Source organism: Alternaria arbusti, assembly GCF_024043155.1.
Source record: "Alternaria arbusti strain BMP 1465 chromosome Unknown scaffold_28, whole genome shotgun sequence".
NCBI classification, from domain to species: Eukaryota; Fungi; Ascomycota; class Dothideomycetes; order Pleosporales; family Pleosporaceae; genus Alternaria; species Alternaria arbusti.
Window position 1 is genome coordinate 43,780 of NW_026249968.1, and position 20,174 is coordinate 63,953.

General features: G+C 53.6%; 9 protein-coding genes across 9 annotated transcripts; 6 read left to right on the forward strand and 3 right to left on the reverse strand.

The window, feature by feature from the left end:
* Positions 1 to 325: 325 nt before the first annotated feature.
* J4E86_010962 (uncharacterized protein) lies at positions 326 to 1,878 on the forward strand (the record flags this gene model as incomplete). The annotated part of the gene is made up of 5 exons (XM_051451456.1): positions 326 to 588; positions 645 to 791; positions 846 to 1,071; positions 1,124 to 1,309; positions 1,363 to 1,878. 5 exons carry the CDS (start codon positions 326 to 328, stop codon positions 1,876 to 1,878), a joined length of 1,338 nt encoding a protein of 445 aa, XP_051297325.1.
* A 1,475-nt stretch (positions 1,879 to 3,353) lies between these two features.
* J4E86_010963 (uncharacterized protein) lies at positions 3,354 to 4,909 on the forward strand (the record flags this gene model as incomplete). Its single annotated transcript, XM_051451457.1, has 2 exons — positions 3,354 to 3,933; positions 3,984 to 4,909. The coding sequence occupies 2 exons, from the start codon at positions 3,354 to 3,356 to the stop codon at positions 4,907 to 4,909; spliced, it is 1,506 nt and encodes a 501-aa protein (XP_051297326.1).
* Positions 4,910 to 5,574: 665 nt separating this feature from the next.
* Positions 5,575 to 6,453, forward strand: J4E86_010964 (uncharacterized protein; the record flags this gene model as incomplete). The annotated part of the gene is made up of 2 exons (XM_051451458.1): positions 5,575 to 5,938; positions 6,293 to 6,453. 2 exons carry the CDS (start codon positions 5,575 to 5,577, stop codon positions 6,451 to 6,453), a joined length of 525 nt encoding a protein of 174 aa, XP_051297327.1.
* Positions 6,454 to 8,210: 1,757 nt separating this feature from the next.
* J4E86_010965 (uncharacterized protein) lies at positions 8,211 to 8,797 on the reverse strand (the record flags this gene model as incomplete). The annotated part of the gene is made up of 2 exons (XM_051451459.1): positions 8,211 to 8,381; positions 8,450 to 8,797. The coding sequence occupies 2 exons, from the start codon at positions 8,795 to 8,797 to the stop codon at positions 8,211 to 8,213; spliced, it is 519 nt and encodes a 172-aa protein (XP_051297328.1).
* Positions 8,798 to 9,903: 1,106 nt separating this feature from the next.
* Positions 9,904 to 10,761, reverse strand: YPT5 (GTPase Ypt5; the record flags this gene model as incomplete). Its single annotated transcript, XM_051451460.1, has 5 exons — positions 9,904 to 10,254; positions 10,304 to 10,495; positions 10,545 to 10,571; positions 10,620 to 10,639; positions 10,689 to 10,761. 5 exons carry the CDS (start codon positions 10,759 to 10,761, stop codon positions 9,904 to 9,906), a joined length of 663 nt encoding a protein of 220 aa, XP_051297329.1.
* A 223-nt stretch (positions 10,762 to 10,984) lies between these two features.
* On the forward strand, positions 10,985 to 13,436 carry J4E86_010967 (uncharacterized protein; the record flags this gene model as incomplete). Its single annotated transcript, XM_051451461.1, has 4 exons — positions 10,985 to 11,008; positions 11,067 to 11,322; positions 11,375 to 13,107; positions 13,257 to 13,436. The coding sequence occupies 4 exons, from the start codon at positions 10,985 to 10,987 to the stop codon at positions 13,434 to 13,436; spliced, it is 2,193 nt and encodes a 730-aa protein (XP_051297330.1).
* A 790-nt stretch (positions 13,437 to 14,226) lies between these two features.
* Positions 14,227 to 14,952, reverse strand: J4E86_010968 (uncharacterized protein; the record flags this gene model as incomplete). The annotated part of the gene is made up of 1 exon (XM_051451462.1): positions 14,227 to 14,952. One exon carries the CDS (start codon positions 14,950 to 14,952, stop codon positions 14,227 to 14,229), a length of 726 nt encoding a protein of 241 aa, XP_051297331.1.
* Positions 14,953 to 15,866: 914 nt separating this feature from the next.
* On the forward strand, positions 15,867 to 17,783 carry MIC60 (MICOS complex subunit mic60; the record flags this gene model as incomplete). Its single annotated transcript, XM_051451463.1, has 1 exon — positions 15,867 to 17,783. The coding sequence occupies one exon, from the start codon at positions 15,867 to 15,869 to the stop codon at positions 17,781 to 17,783; it is 1,917 nt and encodes a 638-aa protein (XP_051297332.1).
* Positions 17,784 to 18,223: 440 nt separating this feature from the next.
* On the forward strand, positions 18,224 to 19,354 carry J4E86_010970 (uncharacterized protein; the record flags this gene model as incomplete). Its single annotated transcript, XM_051451464.1, has 2 exons — positions 18,224 to 18,744; positions 19,072 to 19,354. The coding sequence occupies 2 exons, from the start codon at positions 18,224 to 18,226 to the stop codon at positions 19,352 to 19,354; spliced, it is 804 nt and encodes a 267-aa protein (XP_051297333.1).
* Positions 19,355 to 20,174: the final 820 nt, after the last annotated feature.

Below are 20,174 nucleotides of genomic sequence, written 5' to 3' on the forward strand. Positions count from 1 at the left end.
AGAGTTCGTGCGCCGCATGCAAGACCCCGCTGATGCGCCACGATTATCGTGCCTTGCGTACGGTCCGTGTACAAGCCGAGCTTCGAAGCCAATGCGACACCAGCGTCGTGACGGTAGTCAGCGCGCCATTGCGCTTCATGACATGGATGGAGCTAACGGCCATGTGCGCAGCCCCACTCTTCACTGAACATAACCCTCGAGACCCTATCTTAGTGGCAAGCTCTCCATCTCGTTTCTTTGACCTGGCCCGTCTATCCGCAGCTCGTCAATCCTCCACGCCCACATGTCTCGCATACTTCCCCGGGCAGGCCCACGATAATCCAGTATGCAGCTGCCTCCGGTGGATGTCCTGTTGGGTTGGCCGACTCCGAATTACATTGACCCGGAAACGCGCGGCCCTGCCCTCCTCATCGTCAACAGCATCCTCATCGCACTAACCATCCTCGTTGTGATTGCGCGGTTATACACCCGTATAGTGATCAAGAGGTGGTTCGGTATTGACGATATCTTCATCCTCTTTGCGCTGCTCTTCACGTGCGGTCTCACTGCTGTCGTTCTCCTGGCAAACCTCCGATATGGATGGGATAGGTGAATAACCCGATCCCCATTCGCATAGCATACAGCTAATCATCAAACCACTATAGACATGTTTGGGATATACCCTTTCACATGTTCGTTCCGGCCTACAAAATCGCCATGACAGCCAAGGTCGTCTTCACAGCGGCCGCGAGCTTCACGAGACTCTCTCTGCACTGCTTCTACTACCGATTGGTTACAGACTCGGGGAAGACGTGAGTACTTTTGGCGTTGCTGTCGCATTATGATAGCCTTGCTAATTCGCTTAGATGGTTCAAGTGGGCGGTTCATGTCAATGTTGCCTACACACTCGGCATCTTGATATCGTTTCCCTTCATCGCCATCTTCTTCTGCACACCCATTAAGAACTATTGGACCATTGGCGCACCGGCAGACACTTGCATGGACGAGGGAACTGCGACTCTCATTTGCGGAATTATCAACTGTGTCGCGGATTTTCTTACTACCCTAACACCAATACCTTTGGTCATGGGCGTGAGTTGGCTCAATCCCATACGCAAGGCAAAACACTACTAACTGATCCCAGCTTCACATGCGTCTGCGTGAGCGCATGGCTGTCGCCGCGCTATTCGGTATGGGGCTGATTGTCTCTGCTGCTGGTATTGTGCGTACCTGGTTCATCTATCGGAGTCTCTTCAACAACGAGTACGATCAAACCTGGTACGCATATCCACTGTGGATTGCGGCCGCTGTAGAGATAGACTTGGGTGTAGTAAGTTATTACGTACGACTGCTCATCAGTGACACGATGCTTACTCGCCACAGATATGCGCCTCGGCCCCAGTACTAAAACCCCTCCTCGCGAAGATCCCCTTCAGTCTATCGCAATCCTTCTCAGGTGGCATATCCTTCAAGAAGAGCGCGAACTCATCAAAGACGCTAACCGCCAACGCATCAGCGTCGCATTCCTCCACGAACCGGAAATCCACAGCACCGCGCAATGCGCCAGAACTCGCGAACGACAAGGGCAACAGCTATGAGATGAAGCATTGGGCGGATACAGAACAGGATCTGGAACGAGGAAGCCAGGAAGCTATTCTGGAAGAGGAGGAAGCTCCCAAAACGGGCATGTCGCGCCTGTGGGGCAAGGTCCGCCCGAAAAGCAACAACGGAAATATGACTACGGACACCGACATGACGATCACTTTGACCAGCGAAGTGGAACTGCAAGTCGAGCGGATGAAGCAACGTCCGGCGCGGTACGAGACACACGGTGACCTTCACGAGAACCACATGCCATTACCACCGTTGGCACCGCGATCTAGCGGACACGACCGGTGACGCCACGATCCGACTTGCGCGATCAAACATGATAGCGACAACGTCCTCGAACCGACATCAAAGATCTCACGTCGCGCATCATGTACGCGCAAGCGGGAAACATAAAGTTACGACTGGCATATTGGGGGCGCTTACATCTTGGTGGATTTTTCTGCATCGCTTTAGCATATGATACCACGTTCGACGACTCTATCAAGGGTACCAACATAGACATCTCAGAATACAGACGGCCAGGACGCCGAATACATCAATAATCTCAGTGCGACGCGCCGCTTCGTCCACATGCTTGACGCGTGCATCCGTGTAGTGAGCGGCCCGCATTGGACGTCAATGACGGAAGGCTAACATGTCAGCAGTATGACAGCTCTTAGCTTCGCGCACAGGAATTTCAACGATCCAGCTCAACAACTTCGCACCCTCTATTCGTGAGAGAAGGCGTTCTGCGCCATCTTCATCCTGTCCACGGTACTCTTGGATCGCAGCCCTTGAGCTCACCCGGCGAACATCGGCCAGACTATTGAATGGACTCCAACCATCCAACTGCGAAAGCGCCGACCATGAGCATGCCGTAAGCGTCGGATCTGGCCCTGCAAACCTTCGCCGCGATACTATTAACACCAACGAGCTTCAAACTGCATTAACTACCTCACTTCGCGTTTCAGAACAACCATCCAAGGTTTACACGTCACACGCATACCTGTCGGCACTGTCACAAAAGGACGATCAAATCTAGAACGCCATCGGATGCGAATCCCGAGGCCAACTCGACTCATTGTGGACAGTGGAGCGTTCAGAACTGTAAAGAGTCACACTGCTTGTTATGGAAAGTTACGGAAGTGTTCTCACGTGTATGCGGCGTAACGGCGTGTGCTCCGACGGCTCTTGGAAACGCTAGCCCAGGTCTTGTCATCCGACTGATGTTCCTCGGCAAAGCTTATTTCTTCCGGCACTACAACCTTAAACCCTGCCCTCAGGGTGGGCGGGGGAGGCGGAGGGGCGGAGGAGGGGAGGATGGTGGATCTTTGGGTGTAAATGATAGAGAGCAAAGAGGGTGGATCGTGATGTGTTGTTGGAGGGTGGATGATGTGTGGGTGGTAAGCGCCTCGTCAAATGGGTGTTCCTCGGCAAAGCTTATATCTTCCGGAGCTACAGCCTCATACCCTGGTCTCCCCCGCAATCTACACAGCCAAAATACGGGGAGGGCAGGCGCCATAGGACCTGGAGTTGCAACCTCGTGACGTCCTTAGGCTGATAGAAGTACAGGCATCCTCGCTGTTGGAGGAGAAATTGTACTCCGTGCATTTCCAACTGCCTTTCTCATCTAGTCCACGGACGCAAATATGAATTATGTATATTGACACAGTAAGAACGAGGCTGCAGAGGCATTTGTTTAAATGTGGACGATGTACCAGTTCTCTGGTGATCCAGACGATCGCCCGGTTCTTCTCTCGTGGTAATAATAGTAACAGCCAGTCATGCCTTCACCATCCAAGATCGCCGCGCTTGGCCTTGTGGCTACGGGCTCTTTTGTAGCCGCTGGACCTTGCGATATCTACGCCTCTGGTAACACGCCTTGCATCGCCGCTCACAGCACCACTCGCGCGCTTTACAATGCCTTCAGCGGTTCCCTCTATCAGGTCAAGCGCGGATCCGATGGCGCTACCACCAACGTCGCACCTCTATCCGCCGGTGGTGTAGCCAATGCTGCAACTCAAGACAAATTCTGCGCCAACACCACATGTCTTATCACCATTATCTACGATCAATCTGGTCGTGGTAACCACCTCACTCAGGCGCCTCCAGGAGGCTTCAATGGCCCGGAAGCTAATGGCTATGACAACCTGGCCGGAGCCATCGGCGCACCCGTCACCCTGAATGGGAAAAAGGCATATGGTGTCTTTGTCTCACCGGGTACTGGATACCGCAACAACAAAGTCAGCGGTTCAGCGACGGGCGATGCAGCAGAGGGGATGTACGCCGTGCTCGATGGAACGCATTTCAACGACGCATGCTGTTTCGACTACGGCAACGCCGAGACCAACAATCTCGACACCGGTACGCAAACTCCCACACCCTCTCACTCATCTCACTAACAACCCCCACAGGAAACGGCCACATGGAGGCTATCTACTTCGGGACCAACACGATCTGGGGCAGCGGCGCCGGCTCCGGCCCCTGGCTAATGGCGGATCTGGAAAACGGTCTCTTCTCCGGCATGTCACCGAAGAACAACCCAGCGGACCCCACCCTCACAGACCGCTTCCTCACCACCGTCTTGAAGGGCGGCCCAAACAAGTGGGCTCTCCGCGGCGGCAACGCTGCATCCGGCTCGCTATCAACGTACTACAACGGCGCGCGACCCAGCGCCTCAGGCTACAATCCCATGAGCAAAGAGGGCGCGATTATCCTGGGTATCGGCGGCGATAACAGTAATGGAGCGCAAGGAACGTTTTACGAGGGCGTTATGACGACTGGGTATCCGAGTGATGCGACGGAGAACGCGGTGCAAGCCAATATCGTTGCGGCGAAATACGCGACTACGAGCCTGACCAGCGGACCCGCTTACACAGTCGGATCATCAATCTCATTCCGCGCCACGACTGCTGGATACACGGATCGCTACCTCGCTCACACCGGCTCAACCGTAAACACGCAAGTCGTATCTTCCTCCAGCACCGCACTGCTTAAGCGACAGGCTAGCTGGACCGTACGCGCCGGGCTGGCGAACAGTGCTTGTTTCTCTTTCGAATCTAAGGACACGGCTGGGAGTTACATTCGCCATTTCAACTTCGTGTTGCAGCTGCAGGCGAACGATGGATCGAAGGCGTTCAAGGAGGACGCGACGTTCTGTCCTCAGTCAGGTTTCTCGGGATCGGGAAGTTCAATAAGGGCGTGGAGATACCCGACGAGGTATATTCGTCACTACAACAATGTTGGGAATATTGCTAGTAACGGCGGTGTTCATGAGTTTGATGCCGCGGCGAGCTTCAATGCGGATGCGACGTGGAGTGTTGGTACGGGGTTGGCTTAGGGGGGTGGTAACGGGATGGGGGTAGTATTGGCTTGGGATGTTGTTGGGGTGGGCTGTTCACGTAGGGGAACCCCTCACAATGGTTTTTGTAAGGGATTTCCGTACGTAAACAGCCCATTTCTTCAATATCCCAGGCCAAGAAGAGCTGGATACTTTGGTTTTAAACTCGAATAACATCTCGATAGGGAGTTGTAACACTCGAAAAACCCGCCTAACTCAGGGCTGCATTGTCTGTTCATCGGCTTTTTCGGGTGCTACGACCATGTGTCTTGGATCATACGAAGATTACTTTCACAACGCATACATCAGCCAAATATTCCTCGTACAACACTTGACATCTATCGTACATTCACCATTCAAACATCATACCAACACAGCAACTTCACACCGTCAAAACCACTCGCGTCCCATAACTATATATCAAGACTTCACTACTACTAAGAAACCCTCACCACGGCAGCGCGCACTCCCGCTACATTCAATCACTCCTACTCCACCAAACAACAGACCCACAATCCTTTCACGACATGTCTACAGCCACAGCACACGTGAAGCGTCCTTTCAAAGGTGGTGGCGCTCTAAAGGCTCGAAATCGTGTCAAAGAAGAGCTTGAAAGCGAGAAAAAGTCGATTCACCAAGCACCAGACCCGCAATCCTTTCACAACATGACCACAGGCACAGCACACGTAAAGCGTCCTTTTGTAGGTGGTGGAGCTTTCAAGGAACGTAGTTTGGCCAATAGTGCACTTGAAAGCGAGAGAAAGTTGCGAGAGTTGATGGGCATGTTGCTTGAAGCTCGTACTACCACTACGTCTATTCTAGCCCGTTTGCTTGAAGCTGGTGATGACGAGAAAGAGTGGGAGGATATTGCGGACGGGGAAGATTGTGAAGATATCGATGATGAGGACGAATGGGAGGATATCGATGACGACGAAGAGTTGGAGGAAGTTGAGAATGAGGATGATTGGGAGGATATCGATGATGACGAAGACTGGGAAGACACTAAGGCCGCTGAGTCTGTATTATTAAGTTCGTTGCGAACATTGATGCAGACAGCCACACTCTCAAGTCCATCGGGCCCACCAACTCAAACACATATACTACCAGAGGCATCGCGATACGACTCCGAAGATAGCTACTCATCTGACGACGGTTCTTCTGACCTCATTAGCGACCCCACTAACGACAACTCCTCTATCGACAGCTCTTCAGACGACGACCTTTCATGCGACAGCTCTTCAGACGACAATTCCTCCTCTAACTCCTCCTTATTCTTATCCTCCTTCTTATCTAACAACCCCCCTACCAAAGACTACCCCCCTATCGGCCACCTATCCTTCGCTACCATCGAAGAAGCCCGCACCGCTTACTATTCAATGTTAGTGAAGGTGGAGAATCTACTTGTAAAGTGGTATCACAAGGACGATGTAACAGCACTTGTCAAGACCTTGATCGAATCTGCTCAGGCGTCGTATGCCGAGCAGGAGGAGTTTTGGAAGGATAGGCGCATAGTTCAGGAGTGGTTCGGAGGTATAGATAAGTGAACGTATGTTGTACTAGCTATGATAGGATGCGATGGAAACGAGGTGGTGGCCGAAGAAAGCATCGTGGATGCGGGTATGTATTTGCCCGCCTGTTCTTGCAGCACTACAGTATTGTTTGCGCAGCGAATGCAGTAGTCATTAAGGAGAGATTATGCACAAACAGTCTCTTTCGCAAAGTCCATCTATGGTGCAGTGCAGTGATGGTGCGGTCTTCGGCATGACCTCGGGATGCAGCGACGAGTGGCACTGACACTAATCCATTCCTGGACTGGTCCAAGGTCCCGACAGGCGCAACCAGACATCCGGTTTCAGCGCACGACGCAGTCCAACAATCCAACATATCTCCACTCTGTGACTCTACCCACGATGTAACTTGAACCAGTCATATAATGAATCGCTCTTCCCCATAAATAGCGAAGGAACAAGAACCACAAGCACATTTCACGAGCAGTTCTTCTCCTCAGCGGCATTCCTTTTGGTGTAGCCTGTTATCGACCTGTTCTAATCAGCCATCATGAGCAGCCCTCCGCAGATCTGCATCACAGACATGCCTGACCCCACACAACCTCAGGTAGACTTCCTAGAGTCGACATGGTTCAAAACGCATGGCAAAACTCAAGCCTTCCCTTCTCCTGACCACGTGCGCTCATTCATACAGCCGCGCCAGGGCGCCCGCCCAGTGACATTCGCGCAACTCGGTCTCGTCGTCAAATTTGGGGTCGATGTGCATACTTCAGAAGGTGTGGCTCTCTGGATGATGAACAAGCTTCTAAAGGATAAGGTCCCCGTGCCTGAAGTCTACGGTTGGAGGGTCGTGGAGCGGGCAGGCAAAAGTAGCGAGACCTTCATTTACATGCAGCATATACAAGGACCTACGCTTGAACGGATGTGGGAATCGATGTCTTTTGCGGATAAAAGCTCGGTCTGCAGTGATCTTCGGGCCATGACGTCGTGTTATCGCGAGGTTAGATTCTCTGGGTTGCAGCCACACATTGGTGAGTGTAATCCCATCAGTTTGCAACGCCTCTAACAGTTCACACAGGGTCTATCCGCCAGGAAGCTGGATCGGATCGCTGTCTTGAAGGTCTGCCATCACTAAGACCCTTTCCTACTCGGGCTTCTTTTCACGACTGGCTGTCCTGGCTATGGCGACGCGATGTGCCAAACCCAAAGAGCATCGAAGATCCCTGGCGACAGCTGCTCCCTGACGAAGGACCTATAGTTCTAACGCATGGTGATTTACGGCCGGCTAACATTATCGTTACGGCCCAGTCACCTGTCCGTGTGGCGGCTATCGTCGACTGGGAGCAAGCGGGGTGGTACCCAGACTATTGGGAGTATTGCAAAGCCGCTTTTACGGCATCACATGATGGGGAATGGCGCGGATGGATTGACCAGTTTTTGAAGCCTCAGGAGGCTGCCTTGGAGGCTTTCGATTTCTATACCATGGCTCTTGGGAAGTTCTGATAGTGAGCGATAGAGCAAGAGTTCAAGGCTTAGAAAAATTGTATTATTTTATATAGTATGGTTCGATGACCAGCACCGATGTGACAAAATTGACAAGCGTCAAACGAGGGTAACGGATCCAGCGAGACGGATCAAGCCTTCACCCGTAGACGCATACATGGACTATGACAAGGTAAAGGAATTATATCACAGCCTGCATCCGTGGAGAAGAATCGAGCTCTGGCATGCTCGAATAGCATCCCAAAACGACCTGGCCCCGCGACAACACTGCACCTGAGCCGATGGATACATCACTCGTTCTGTGGCCCTGCTTGCTCTGCGGCCTGCTGTTGACGCTCTGCAGCAGGTCGAAGCCCGATACCAACATTGGGGGGGTCTCGCCTTGCCTGGACCGTTTCAATGGCCGATTCCTGAAGATAACCTTTCTGGACGAGGCGGCGCACATAGTCCATCGTCCACTCCTGGCATCTACGGTTCGTAGTCTACCTGATTCAGCGCGCTAGTCTAAGAAAGACTGTGTGTTACTCACATCGTTCACTGGTGCGAGGAAGTTTTCGCTCTTCCTAGGTGGCGGGACCTGCTCAGCTATCTTCTCGAGAGTACCCATTGCGGTGTAGTGGTCCATCCTTTCGCCGTCCCACTTGTGAATCAAATCCTCTTGCACTTCACCGAGCGGTACCAATTGTGGTGCGCGAGCTGTCTTCGTATGGTCATACTTGCGCTTGAATTCCAGCTTGAAACCTGACATTGGTGTTCCAACAACGTGGATCGCTGTCCCAACAAGACCGTCCTCTTCGTCTGGCGCCCAAATACCGAAGTGAGCTCGCTGGTTCTTTGGAGCGGGCCAGATGATCAGATACAAAGTTCGTGTGGACATTGTGATGGGTATTTAGATGAATGGATTGCAGAATTGAGGATAATGGACAATGGCTACTGGTGATGCAAGACAATACCATTATGCTACTTATACCACCGTATGAGCCATAGGAATCAGCTACTACAGTCAGGCTTCTCAGTGAGCCACCGCTTTGAGCCATTGCTATGAGCCATCGCTCTGAGCCATGAGTTTGAAACACCAACATGAGCTACGGTAACGGGTCCACATAGAGTGGACTTCGAGTCACTACGACAACTCAAGCTCCACGACCGATACACTAACGCTGAGGGTACACACAGAGCCATGTGTCTCAGCTAAGAGTCAGAGATACCGAGGGAAAACTAGGCAAGAGCTTGAGCCCGTAGAAACGTCACGCTCTCGGCATCAGTTGGTGATTTGTGAGCGTTTGGCTGCTGCCATGGTGTAGATACTAAAAGTAACGCTAAATAGATCTATAAATGCCATGAGTTACCAGATGCGTGTTATCAATGGACTTGTTAGCTTCGGTAGTAATGAGAAACTAATGTTTATGAAGTAAGTATGTGGGACGTGCTTTATGAGAAGAAAATGATGTGGAGAAGGACGAACAGAACGGACTCCTACAGACTAATACTGGTACAAAGCTACCGTGGTACCGATCGCTACAGAACAGATAGAATGCAGAGTAGGCGGACCAACATGCCAAGAGTAAGGCAAGAGGGGAGACGCCGAGAGAATAACCAAGATCCTTGAAGACGAACTTGGACTGAGGAAGCGGCGATATACCAGTCTCAAGGAAACGAGTACGCAGTAGGGCAGTTGTCGAAATTCATTAATTAAAAAAGGTCGGTGCAAGCAGCCCCAAAATATCTTCTCTTGTGAGTGAACAAAGCAATATGGACTTGATCGAGCGGACGGAACACAAAACCCTTTACTCCAAAAAGGCCCACCAATGTCCCACAATGAACATACTGATACGTACGAAGAAAGGGTATACCGAGTACGATTTCTGTAACCCAGTAGTAGCATGGACTCATTCCAAGTCGCATCGCCTCGCCTCGTCTCTTATCACCTCCTGGTCTTCCTTGCAATATACCAAACAACCAAATTCCCCTTGCCACGCATCCCTAGCAGTTGCACCCACCAGGCCCCTGAGTCTGGTTCGCCTCAGGCCTGAGGTTAACGCCCTGTCGTTGCTGGCCCGGTCTCAGGTTCCTGGGTCCCGCCTGGTCGATGGGCAGTTTCTTCGCGATAGCCGTGAAGAGCTCCTTCACGTTCTCGCTTGTCTTGGCCGACGTCTCGAAGAAGAGGAGGCCGGCTTCGCGGGCGTATTGCTCGGCGTCGGCGGTGGAGATGGCGCGCTTGTCGGGGGATTCGGTCACGAGATCGAGTTTGTTGCCGGCGAGGGCGATGATAATGTTTTCGTTGGCTTGGCGTTGGAGTTCTTTGACCCAGGCTTTTGCTTTGTCGAGGGAGGCCTGGGGGTGTTAGTCTGGGGAAGGTGGAAGGTGAGGGATAGGGACGTACGGCCTGTGTGATGTCGTAGACGACGACGGCGCAGTTTGCGTTTCGGTAGTACATGGGCGCGAGCGACTTGTAGCGCTCTTGGCCGGCGGTATCCCAGATCTCGAACTTGACCGTCGTGTTCTCATCGAGGGCGATGGTTTGGGTGAGGAAGGCGGCGCCGATGGTGGATTCCCGGTAGTCGTCGAATTGGTCCTGCATACATTAGTCCTCGGAACATGTCTGGACATGTGGTATGGCGTACCTTGACGAAGCGCAATACTAGAGACGACTGCGGCATGTTAGCTTATGTCATGGCTGCCTTGATAGGCCTGCGCACCTTTCCGACGGCGGATTCACCTGGGCAGGTTAGTCATGTCTTCATACACATATCATAGTAATCTCGTACCCAACAGCACCAGCTTGAACTGTGCGAATCTGGAGCCTCCGGGCCGTTGGCCTTGCTGCATCCTGGCCGACATGATGGGGGTGACGCGGCGCTAGCGGGTTGTGGCGGAGGGGGCTGGTGTAGAGTGGGCGAGGGTGGTGGTGCGAGTAGTGGGCGGTCAAGGCGGGACCGGGTCGGGGTATGGGTGAGAGAGGCGTGTTGGGGTGTGGTGAGGGTGAAAGAGCTGGATGGTGCTGTGACGAGGTGCTGCGTCTGGTGCTTGGCCCTAGCGCGCGAGTCGGGGACCCTTGGCCGCAATGGCCGCCATGACGAAACCTCCCGTTTGAGAAAACACATCCAAACACATCGCGCCAAACGCCATACTCACCACCACGCCAGATCCCCGTATACACCTCGTATAGCACACACGCCCAGGTGGACAAGATTATCATGAGCGTCGCTCTCCCCTACCGCGACATCAACGTCCACTCGTCGCCCTCGCACTACGCCTTCTCGTCGCCCTCGTCGCCCTCGGCCCCTACACTCGTGGTAGACCGTCCGTCAGGTGACATCCGCCTCCACGATGGCAAGCTGCTGGGCTCCAAGCGTGTGTCGAGCATTGCCGGCATCCTGGGCATGATCAAGCTGCGACTAGGTATGCCTCTCCTGCACAGCACTAGGGGACACGAATGCTGATGCACGTGAAGACAAGTACATCATCGTCATTACCAAGGCCCAGCCCATGGGCCGGATAAAGGGCCACATGATCTACAAAATAGTCTCGACCGAGTTCCTCTCCCTGCGCGAGAAGCCGCTGCACGACGCCGACGAGGACAACTACCTCAGCCTGCTCAAGACGCTCATCAAGACGTCCCCGCTGTTCTTCTCCTACTCCTTCGACATCACCAACACCTTCCAGCGCCAGGCCCACCTCGACCCCGCAACGCCCCTGTGGAAGCGCGCCGACGACCGCTTCTACTGGAACCGCTTCGTCTCCAGCGACCTCATCGACTTTCGCGGAGGTCTCAGCGGCGGATATGGCAGGCACTCGAGCGGACACCAGCCAGGCGCGGACCCCTACATCCTGCCCGTCATGTACGGAATGCTCGAAATCAAGAACACATCCATCAAGGGCACCCCTCTCACCTTCATCCTCATCACCCGCCGCTCGCGCCTCAAGGCCGGAACCCGCTACTTTTCGCGCGGCATCGACGAGAACGGCAACGTGTCCAACTTCAACGAGACGGAGCAGACCATCATCCTGAACGACAACGCATCGGGCGGCCCCGGCGGGTTCGGCTCAAACCAGAACGGCGCAGCAGGTGGAAATGCCGGAAAGGAGACACAGGTGCTTGCATACGTGCAAACAAGAGGGAGCGTGCCCGTCTACTGGGCCGAAATCAACACCCTAAAATACACGCCCAAGCTACAAGTCCGCGGCATCGACAACGCGCTGCCAGCCGCCAAGAAGCACTTCGCCGAGCAAATCCGGCTCTACGGCGACAACTGGATGGTGAACCTCGTCAACCAAAAAGGCCGCGAGCAGCGCGTCAAAGAAGCCTACGAGCAAATGGTCAACCTGCTGCACACATCCCCCGCCGAAAACGTCGAAGGCGACCGCATAACCTCTGAGAAATTCCACATCATCGACCCCGCCAAAGCGCAAACCGTATACGACCGCCTCCACTACGTCTACTTTGACTTCCACAACGAAACAAAGGGCCTAAGGTGGGACCGCGCCAAACTCCTCATGAACGAACTCGAGCCCCACGTCCTCAAACATGGCTACTTCTGCGGCGTCGACATGCCCGGTGATGGCAGCGGCGTGGAAGTCCGACGGCACCAGACGGCTGTGGTGCGCACGAACTGCATGGATTGTCTCGACCGTACGAACGTTGTACAGAGTATGCTAGGCCGCTACGTTCTCAGCCGCATGCTCATCGACTGCGGTCTCATGCGCGAAGGCGAGTCCGCAGAAGAGGATCAAGCATTCGAACACCTGTTCCGCAACGTCTGGGCCGATAATGCGGATGTAGTGTCGAAATCATATTCTGGTACCGGAGCCCTAAAGACCGATTTCACACGCCTGGGTGTAAGGACAAAAGCTGGTGCGCTGCAGGATCTAAACAACAGTATCACAAGATATTGTCTTAATAACTTCACCGATGGACCGAGACAGGATGCATTCGATTTGTTCCTGGGCAACTACCTGCCCAGCGACTCTAGTATGAGCGGACAGCTTCTTTTCGCGGATCGGAGACCGCTCTTCATCCAGTCGATACCGTATATCCTCGCCGCAGCCGTCTTTTTCATTTTCGTCGGTAGCTTCACTCAGCGCGCGCCTGACGCGGCGGTCTGGCCGTTACGTCTCCTCCTCCTCATTTCGCTCCTCACCGCAGCTGTCTGCGCGAATTTCATTTGGAATCATGGGACGTTATATGTAAGTTTCCTTTCCTTCCCCTTCTTCCTCCCCATTCCTTCCTTCCCTTCCTTCCTTCCCATTCTCCCATCTTCCTTCATCCACTTCCTGCCCTCCTTCCTCCTATCAGAACCTTGCGTGTCAGACTCGCTAACGCTCGCTCCCAATAGGTCAACTTCCCCAAACTCAACCGCCAACCCCCTCAAATCGAAGCCTTCCAGGACACGCTGGCCAAAGTAAGGAATAACCCTGTTGTGGGCCCGTTGGTGGGGGGTGCGGCGAAACATGAGCGCGGGAAGAGTGATGCGAGGTTATTGGGGTTGGAGGAGGGGAAGAAGAGGATTGAGTAGGTGCGGGTTTCTGTGGGTGGGGAGGGGGTAGATTGAGGGAGGGGAGCTAGATTGAGGGAAGGGGAGGGTGGGTAGAGATGGGGGAAGGGGGGTATTGGGTTGGGGGAACTTGGGATGAGATGTATAATTAGAAGTTTTTAGTATGTTTTTGTAATAATCTTTGGGTGGTTGGTTGGTTGGGGAATACAACAACAGTTTCCACATGAGCAAATTTTCTGAAGAGGTGGTTTGAGGTATATATACATCATCACCATTCACATGCACACAATCTGCGAAGACGTGGTTTGAAGTATACATCTCTCATTCTCACTCCTTTGACTCAACTAAAACACTGATGTAGTCATCAAGCCAAACTCTAAACCGCGCAAAACATACAAAATTGGGTATCATGAAGTCGCTTTTCCACCAATAAACACTGTACATATCGTAATCGTGAAACCCCTCGTAGTCGTCCGGCCCATTCATCCAGGGTGGGTGGGGGAGGCGGAGGGGCGGTGGGGGATGTCACTTCTCTACACGAGGAGTTTGGGTAGTGGGAGCGCGCTGATGGAAAGGTAGTTAGTATTCAAGTGTTAGCATCAGTGTGTAATTCTAGTATCACAGCGTCGTGTTGTCTCGGTATCCTCGTGCTATAATTTGAGGTATACGACAGCAATATGCACCATAGCAGAAAACTTGTCAAGTAGGTTTAAGGTATACAAGTCCATTCAAAAACTCTATCAAAAATTGGGTATCGTAAATAGTAAAGTCGCTTTTCCGCCGGTCATCGTACAAATCGTAGTCGCCCGACCTACCCATTCCTCCTCTCACCAGACAAAATAACCACGTCGAATTCCTCATCATCCAGATCTGGATCTTCGGCGTCCTGATTGGCAGGCTTAACAAAATCCCACCCCTCCCCCTCCATCCTATTCCTCAGTCGCTCAAGATTACTGTTGGCAGCGCGGCGTAAAACTCCAGCCCACTTATTCTCCGGTCCGCCAGTCGCTGGTGCGTTCAGCTCGGCAGATGACGAAGGCGTTAGAATCGCAGATTCGGTTTCGGTTTCGTCTTCTTCCCAGTCGTCAAGCTCAGGCAAAATCCACAGATCCGCTTCTGAGGTTTCTTCTTCGGTGGACGCATTGAGGTTGAGGCACGTGCTCGCGTGGATATTCATGCCTTGCTGGCCTTGCTGTCTTCGCGCGAGCGCACTGCGTTTGTTGGTAGGATTGGTGGGGTTGGGTGCGGGCAGCCAGGTTGGGGGCGCGTTTTGGCGGTGCAATGAGATGGCTTGGCGGCAGAGCGTGCGGTTTGCAGCAGTGGTAGTGGTAGTGCTGTTTGTAGTCATGCGGGCTGTGTTGAGCTTCTTTGACGAGTTTGATGCGGACGCGGAACTTGGAGATGCGGCGCGGGATCTGCGCGGCGAGATATCGGTTGCGATGCTGGGGAAGGCGCCGTATATCGCGTTGCTGAGATCGTAGGAGTAGTTTGTGGCATCGCGCGCTGTGGCGGAGCTGTGGGATGGGATTGTAGACATTTTTGCGGGGTGTTGTTTAAATTTTCGCGGGGGTTTAGATTTTCGCGGAGATCTTTGTCTCGTGCGAGAGTTTTGTTGGGGAGATTTTCTCGGCCCGTGGTATGCGAACAGGTGTTCGTTGTGAATGCTCAGCTGACCAGAAGTTGAAAATTTAGAGTTGCGCTGGCCGTGTGTTGCTGGCGGTAGTTTGTTGAGACGGAGTAAAGGTAGCCGAGGACAAAGCCACACTCGGAATTTGCTCCTGCAGACGGATCTGGAAGGTGGGTCTGGCTTTTGCGACGATCTCAGGCGCTCGAAAGCTGTGTGAGAGTGCGCGGGTGATGGAGAGTTTGGAAAAGCGGCTGCCTTGTGTAGCTTGTGATGGTGGCCGTAATGTGCTGACGTTGCAAGATGGCGCAGGCTGGGCTGACTTGACTGGTTTCAGTTGGGGTCTGCTTTGGAAGATATTTTGATGAGGAAGTGGTGTGAGAGAGAGATGGTTGAAATGAGAGAGAGAGAAAGAATCGACAGTTTATAAGAGAATCCGTATGAGAAATCCGTTTGCACTCAACCGTACATTGCTCTCGACCAGAATAACAAGAGGCGCTGTAAGTGGCTGCAAATTTGGATTAGTTTCCGTGGGCTCGCGCGGCAAGGGAACCAGAAGTGAAGCTGCGGTTAGTCATTGAGCAAGATTGTGAGTGTGAGTGGATTTGGCACAGCATGTTGTTGGCTGTCATCAAATTTGGAGTGGTGGTGAGTTGTCGTGGGAGCATGTGGGTGCGGCGGACGATAACCTGGGACTGCCGAGAGTCCGTGCACCCTGACGTGTGTGCTGGTCGAGCTCCAAATCTTCATGTTGGCAGACGTCCAGCCCATCAACAACGCCGAATTACCTCCCCCATCACCCATCCGCCATTCGGAGGCAGCCCATTATGCTGCGCGCCTCCATCCTACGGGCCCGTCCAGCTGCCCGCCCATTGGCCCGCGCCGCCCGCCCGCAATGGCTCCCAGCCCAGCGCTGCTACGCCGATAGCAAGAACCTGGGCGAGACGGCCGTCCCCAATCCCGCGCCCACCACCTCGCCCTCCGACCCCAAGGGCACCATCCCCACCTCGGACATTCCCAAGGCACCGCCGGCGCCCGACAGCACCGTGACTGCAGGCGCATCGCGTGATGCTCCCGCCATATCGCCCAAGACGACACCCCCCACCGGCCCCGGCTCGTCCAGCATCGCCCCCGACCCCATTCAGCCCAAGCCCAAGAAGAAGAGACGCATATTCCGCAAGCTGCTGCTCTGGCTGACGGTCCTCTCTGGCCTCGGGTACGCCGGCGGTGTCTGGTACTCGCTCGTGTCGGACAACTTCCACGACTTCTTCACCGAATACATCCCCTACGGCGAGGATGCCGTCGCCTACTTCGAGGAGCGCGAGTTCAGGCGGCGATTCCCCGGCCGCGCTGGCGAACCACGACTGCACCCCCAGATCTCGGGCGAGAACAAGGTCACCATCCCCGGACGGAGCGGCTTGACTGCGCGCCCGGCCCAGGAGAACAAGAGCGACCTCGCCTCCAAGGGCCCCCATCTGAGCGCCGTCGATGCCAACAAGCCCCAGGACAAGACCGAGTCAGGTGGACAACAGCCGAAGGTCTCATCAAGCGCACCCGCGCCCACGGAAAAGAAGGCTCCGGTCAAGGAAGTTAAGGAGGTCAAGGAGACCGCCACGCCCATCTCCCAGCTCGACCACCTCAGCGTACCCTCCGCCACCGAGCCCGTCGTCCAGGATGTCGTCAAGATCGTCAACGACATCATCACCGTCATCAACGCCGACAACGCCCACGACGGCAGGTACAACTCCGCGCTGGACAAGGCCAAGAGCGAGCTCGCCAAGGTCGTCTCCGACATCAACCTGATGAAGGAGAGCCTCCAGAAGCAGACCGAAGACAAGGTCAAGGCCGCCCACGCCGAATTCGACGAGGCCGCCAAGGAGCTCGTCCAGCGCCTCGACCACCAGATGCAGGCGCAAGAAGCCCAGTTCAAGGAGGAATTCGAGAACGAGCGCGAGCGTCTGTCGCAATCCTACAAGGAGCGCCTCCAGTCCGAACTCCAGGCCGCCCAAAAGGTCTACGACCAGAAGCTCAAGAACCAACTCCTGGAACAGAGCATCAACATGCAAAAGTCCTTCACAGCCAACGTCCGGGAGCGCGTCGAAGCCGAACGCGACGGCCGTCTCGGCAAGCTCAACGAGCTCTCCTCCTCCGTGCACGAGCTCGAGAAGCTGACGGCCGAATGGAACAGCGTCGTCGACGCCAACCTCAAGACGCAGCACCTCGTCGTCGCCGTCGAGGCCGTCAAGTCGGCTCTCGAGACACAAGCCATCCCCAAGCCCTTCGTCACGGAGCTCGCGGCGCTCAAGGAAATCGCTGCCGATGATCCTGTTGTCAGCGCCGCTATTGCGAGCATCAACCCCGCCGCTTACCAACGCGGCATCCCCAGCTCGGCCCTCCTAATCGACCGCTTCCGTCGCGTCGCTTCGGAAGTCAGGAAAGCGGCGCTCCTTCCTGAAGACGCGGGTGTGGCTTCCCATCTCGCTTCCCTCGCCATGTCGAAGGTGCTGTTCAAGAAGAGTGGGTTGGCTGTTGGTGGCGATGTTGAGGCTGTCCTTGCACGGACGGAGGTTCTGCTTGAGGAGGGGGATCTTGATGCTGCGGCTAGAGAAATGAATGGACTACAAGGCTGGGCTAAGGTGCTGAGTAAGGATTGGTTGGGCGAGTGTAGGAGGGTGCTGGAGGTTAAGCAGGCGTTGGATGTTATTGCTACGGAGGCGAGGTTGAATAGCTTGCTCATTGACTAGACTCGCGCGATCGTGAACATACCTTGGACTCCCTTTTTTCTTAGCACTACGGTAGTTTTGTACGAGTATTAGTCTATAGAAACGTGTTCTGTTCGTCCTGTACGCGCCTGTTCGGTTCATGTGTTCTAGATAAGCTTGGGTGGATTTCGTCCCATGGTACTGCGGTGACGCGACGCAGACGAGCGACTCACAACTTCCGAAATCTATATTTACTCATCCAATCAGGTGCTCTCGAAAAGAGAAGTATCGTCAACACAAGAGCTAAGCATAGCAATCGCGCAATCAATCCAGCGCAAACTTAGCCACCATAAATAACCACTCTAAACAGACGCATTCGATTCTCCGCACGCCAACATCCATCAATCTCGTCCCTCAACCCGAACAAAGAACAGCCCTAGGATTCCCAAGCTCCGCTTCCCATACAACCCATCAGCTTAGCCATGCCACGAAGAACCATATCCCATCTGGAAAACATAATCGAGACCCAGATCATGACAATCTCACAAAGGGCCAAACAACGAGACGATGCGATTACAGAGCGAGACGCCGCAATGAAAGAAAGAGATGACGCGATAAAAGAACGAGACGACGCGATGAATGAACAAAACAGCTCAACACAGGAACTCTACATGCCCACCATAACCCGCGGCCTATACATCACCGCAGACCCACCAGCCCTTAGCACCCACATAGAAGTACTACACGACCTGCCCGACGACGAACAAGAACTCGTTTGGTCGTCTAACTGGAGATCAATTCAACCAGAAAACTACCAACGTGAGGACGCAGTGACAGTCAACATGCATGGCAGATTCGGCACACGTCTGCCTGGTATATTTGTTGCGCATGAAGAGGTGGAGAGGCCAATTCGGTTATGGTACTTTACAGAGGCCGGAAAGGCGGTGGTGAAGATCGACAATCTGGGGATGGAGCGGGATGGTATCGAGGAGTCGTACAAGAGGTTCAATGATATGCGAGCTGGAGTTTGTGAGTAGGATGAGGATATGGATGTGCGAGACGAACGGGATGGGTTTGTGTAGACCAGTTGGAATGCTTGTCGACAATAGATATAAGTGTCAGCATCACAAATCATACATCACCCGTCTCTCTTCCGCTTGTCAAGCACCGCGCTCTATCCCTGGCCCTCACAAGCATCCCTATGTTCCCACATAAATGATAGTCCATCCACCTTGGAAACGTTGAAACTATGTATGCATTTTTACCTTCACTTTCACAATCTATATCTCTATCCTCATCTTATACCTCAACGTATCAACCTTCACTCAAGCCAAACCATGAGTCTCAACCGCTTGTGGACCGATAGTCATCGTTACCGGTGGATCCCAGGAGGAAAGGGTAAGCGAGATGTGGACAAGAAGGAGGAAGCCCGCAAGAAGGATGACAAGCGAAAGGGCAACGAGAAAGCAGAAAAACTGAAGCGCGGTGTTGATGAGAAGCAGAAAGTAGACAAAGCGGACAAAGAGGCGAAGAAGAAAGCCAAGAAGAATGAAGAAGGGGAAGCATTAGCTAAGATCTTTGAAGACGAGCTTGGGCTTAGCAGACGGCGATAGACGACTCTCGTTAAGCAAGTGAGCAAACAGTACCTATTACAATACCCCGTGGCACTGGATAGCTACATCATGTAATGACGATGAAGACAGCCTCACATGCACGAACCACCTGCATGCCTTAGAAGTACTGCAAAATAACATCTTCATCTAAACATCCAAGTCAGCACCTCAACCACCTCACTGAAAAGTCACCCACGTCGTCTTACCCCCGACCGTATGCTTAATGATCACCCACCGATCAACCGCTACATTATCGATAAACAGACCCGGTACGCGAGTCCCATGCCACCCATACATATTATACTGCACATCTCCAAGAACCCCTCGCGGCCAGGATGACGACCATAGTTCTTCATAGTGCGCGGGTATCCACTGCTCTGCGGGCACATGCCGCACTATCTGAGTTTCACCAGAGAAGGATCCAGGGTTGAGCGAGACATATATCCCAGGGAGTATCATAGGCGCGTAAAGCTCTTGTGCTGCTTGAATAAGATGCGAGCTTTGGTTGTTGAGCCGCGTTTTCAGGTTCTTGAGCTGCGTTTCGAGGTTGGCCAGTTGGGCGTCCCGCACTGTGAGCTGCGCGTTGACGTTGTTGAGGGCGGCCTTGAGTGCTGGTACTGTTGTCATGGTAGAGCAGAGTAGTAAGAAGAAGGGGGCAAAGAGTGTTCTGGTTCTTCAGTAATAGTTGTGGTGATGCTACGGAATTTAATCGCGGGTTGAGGTACTTAAGGATGAAGAACGAGATCTTATCGTACTAATACTGATGGTTATAGTGTTTGTGTCATGTCAAATGACGCCCGTCGCGTGACCCGACAGCATG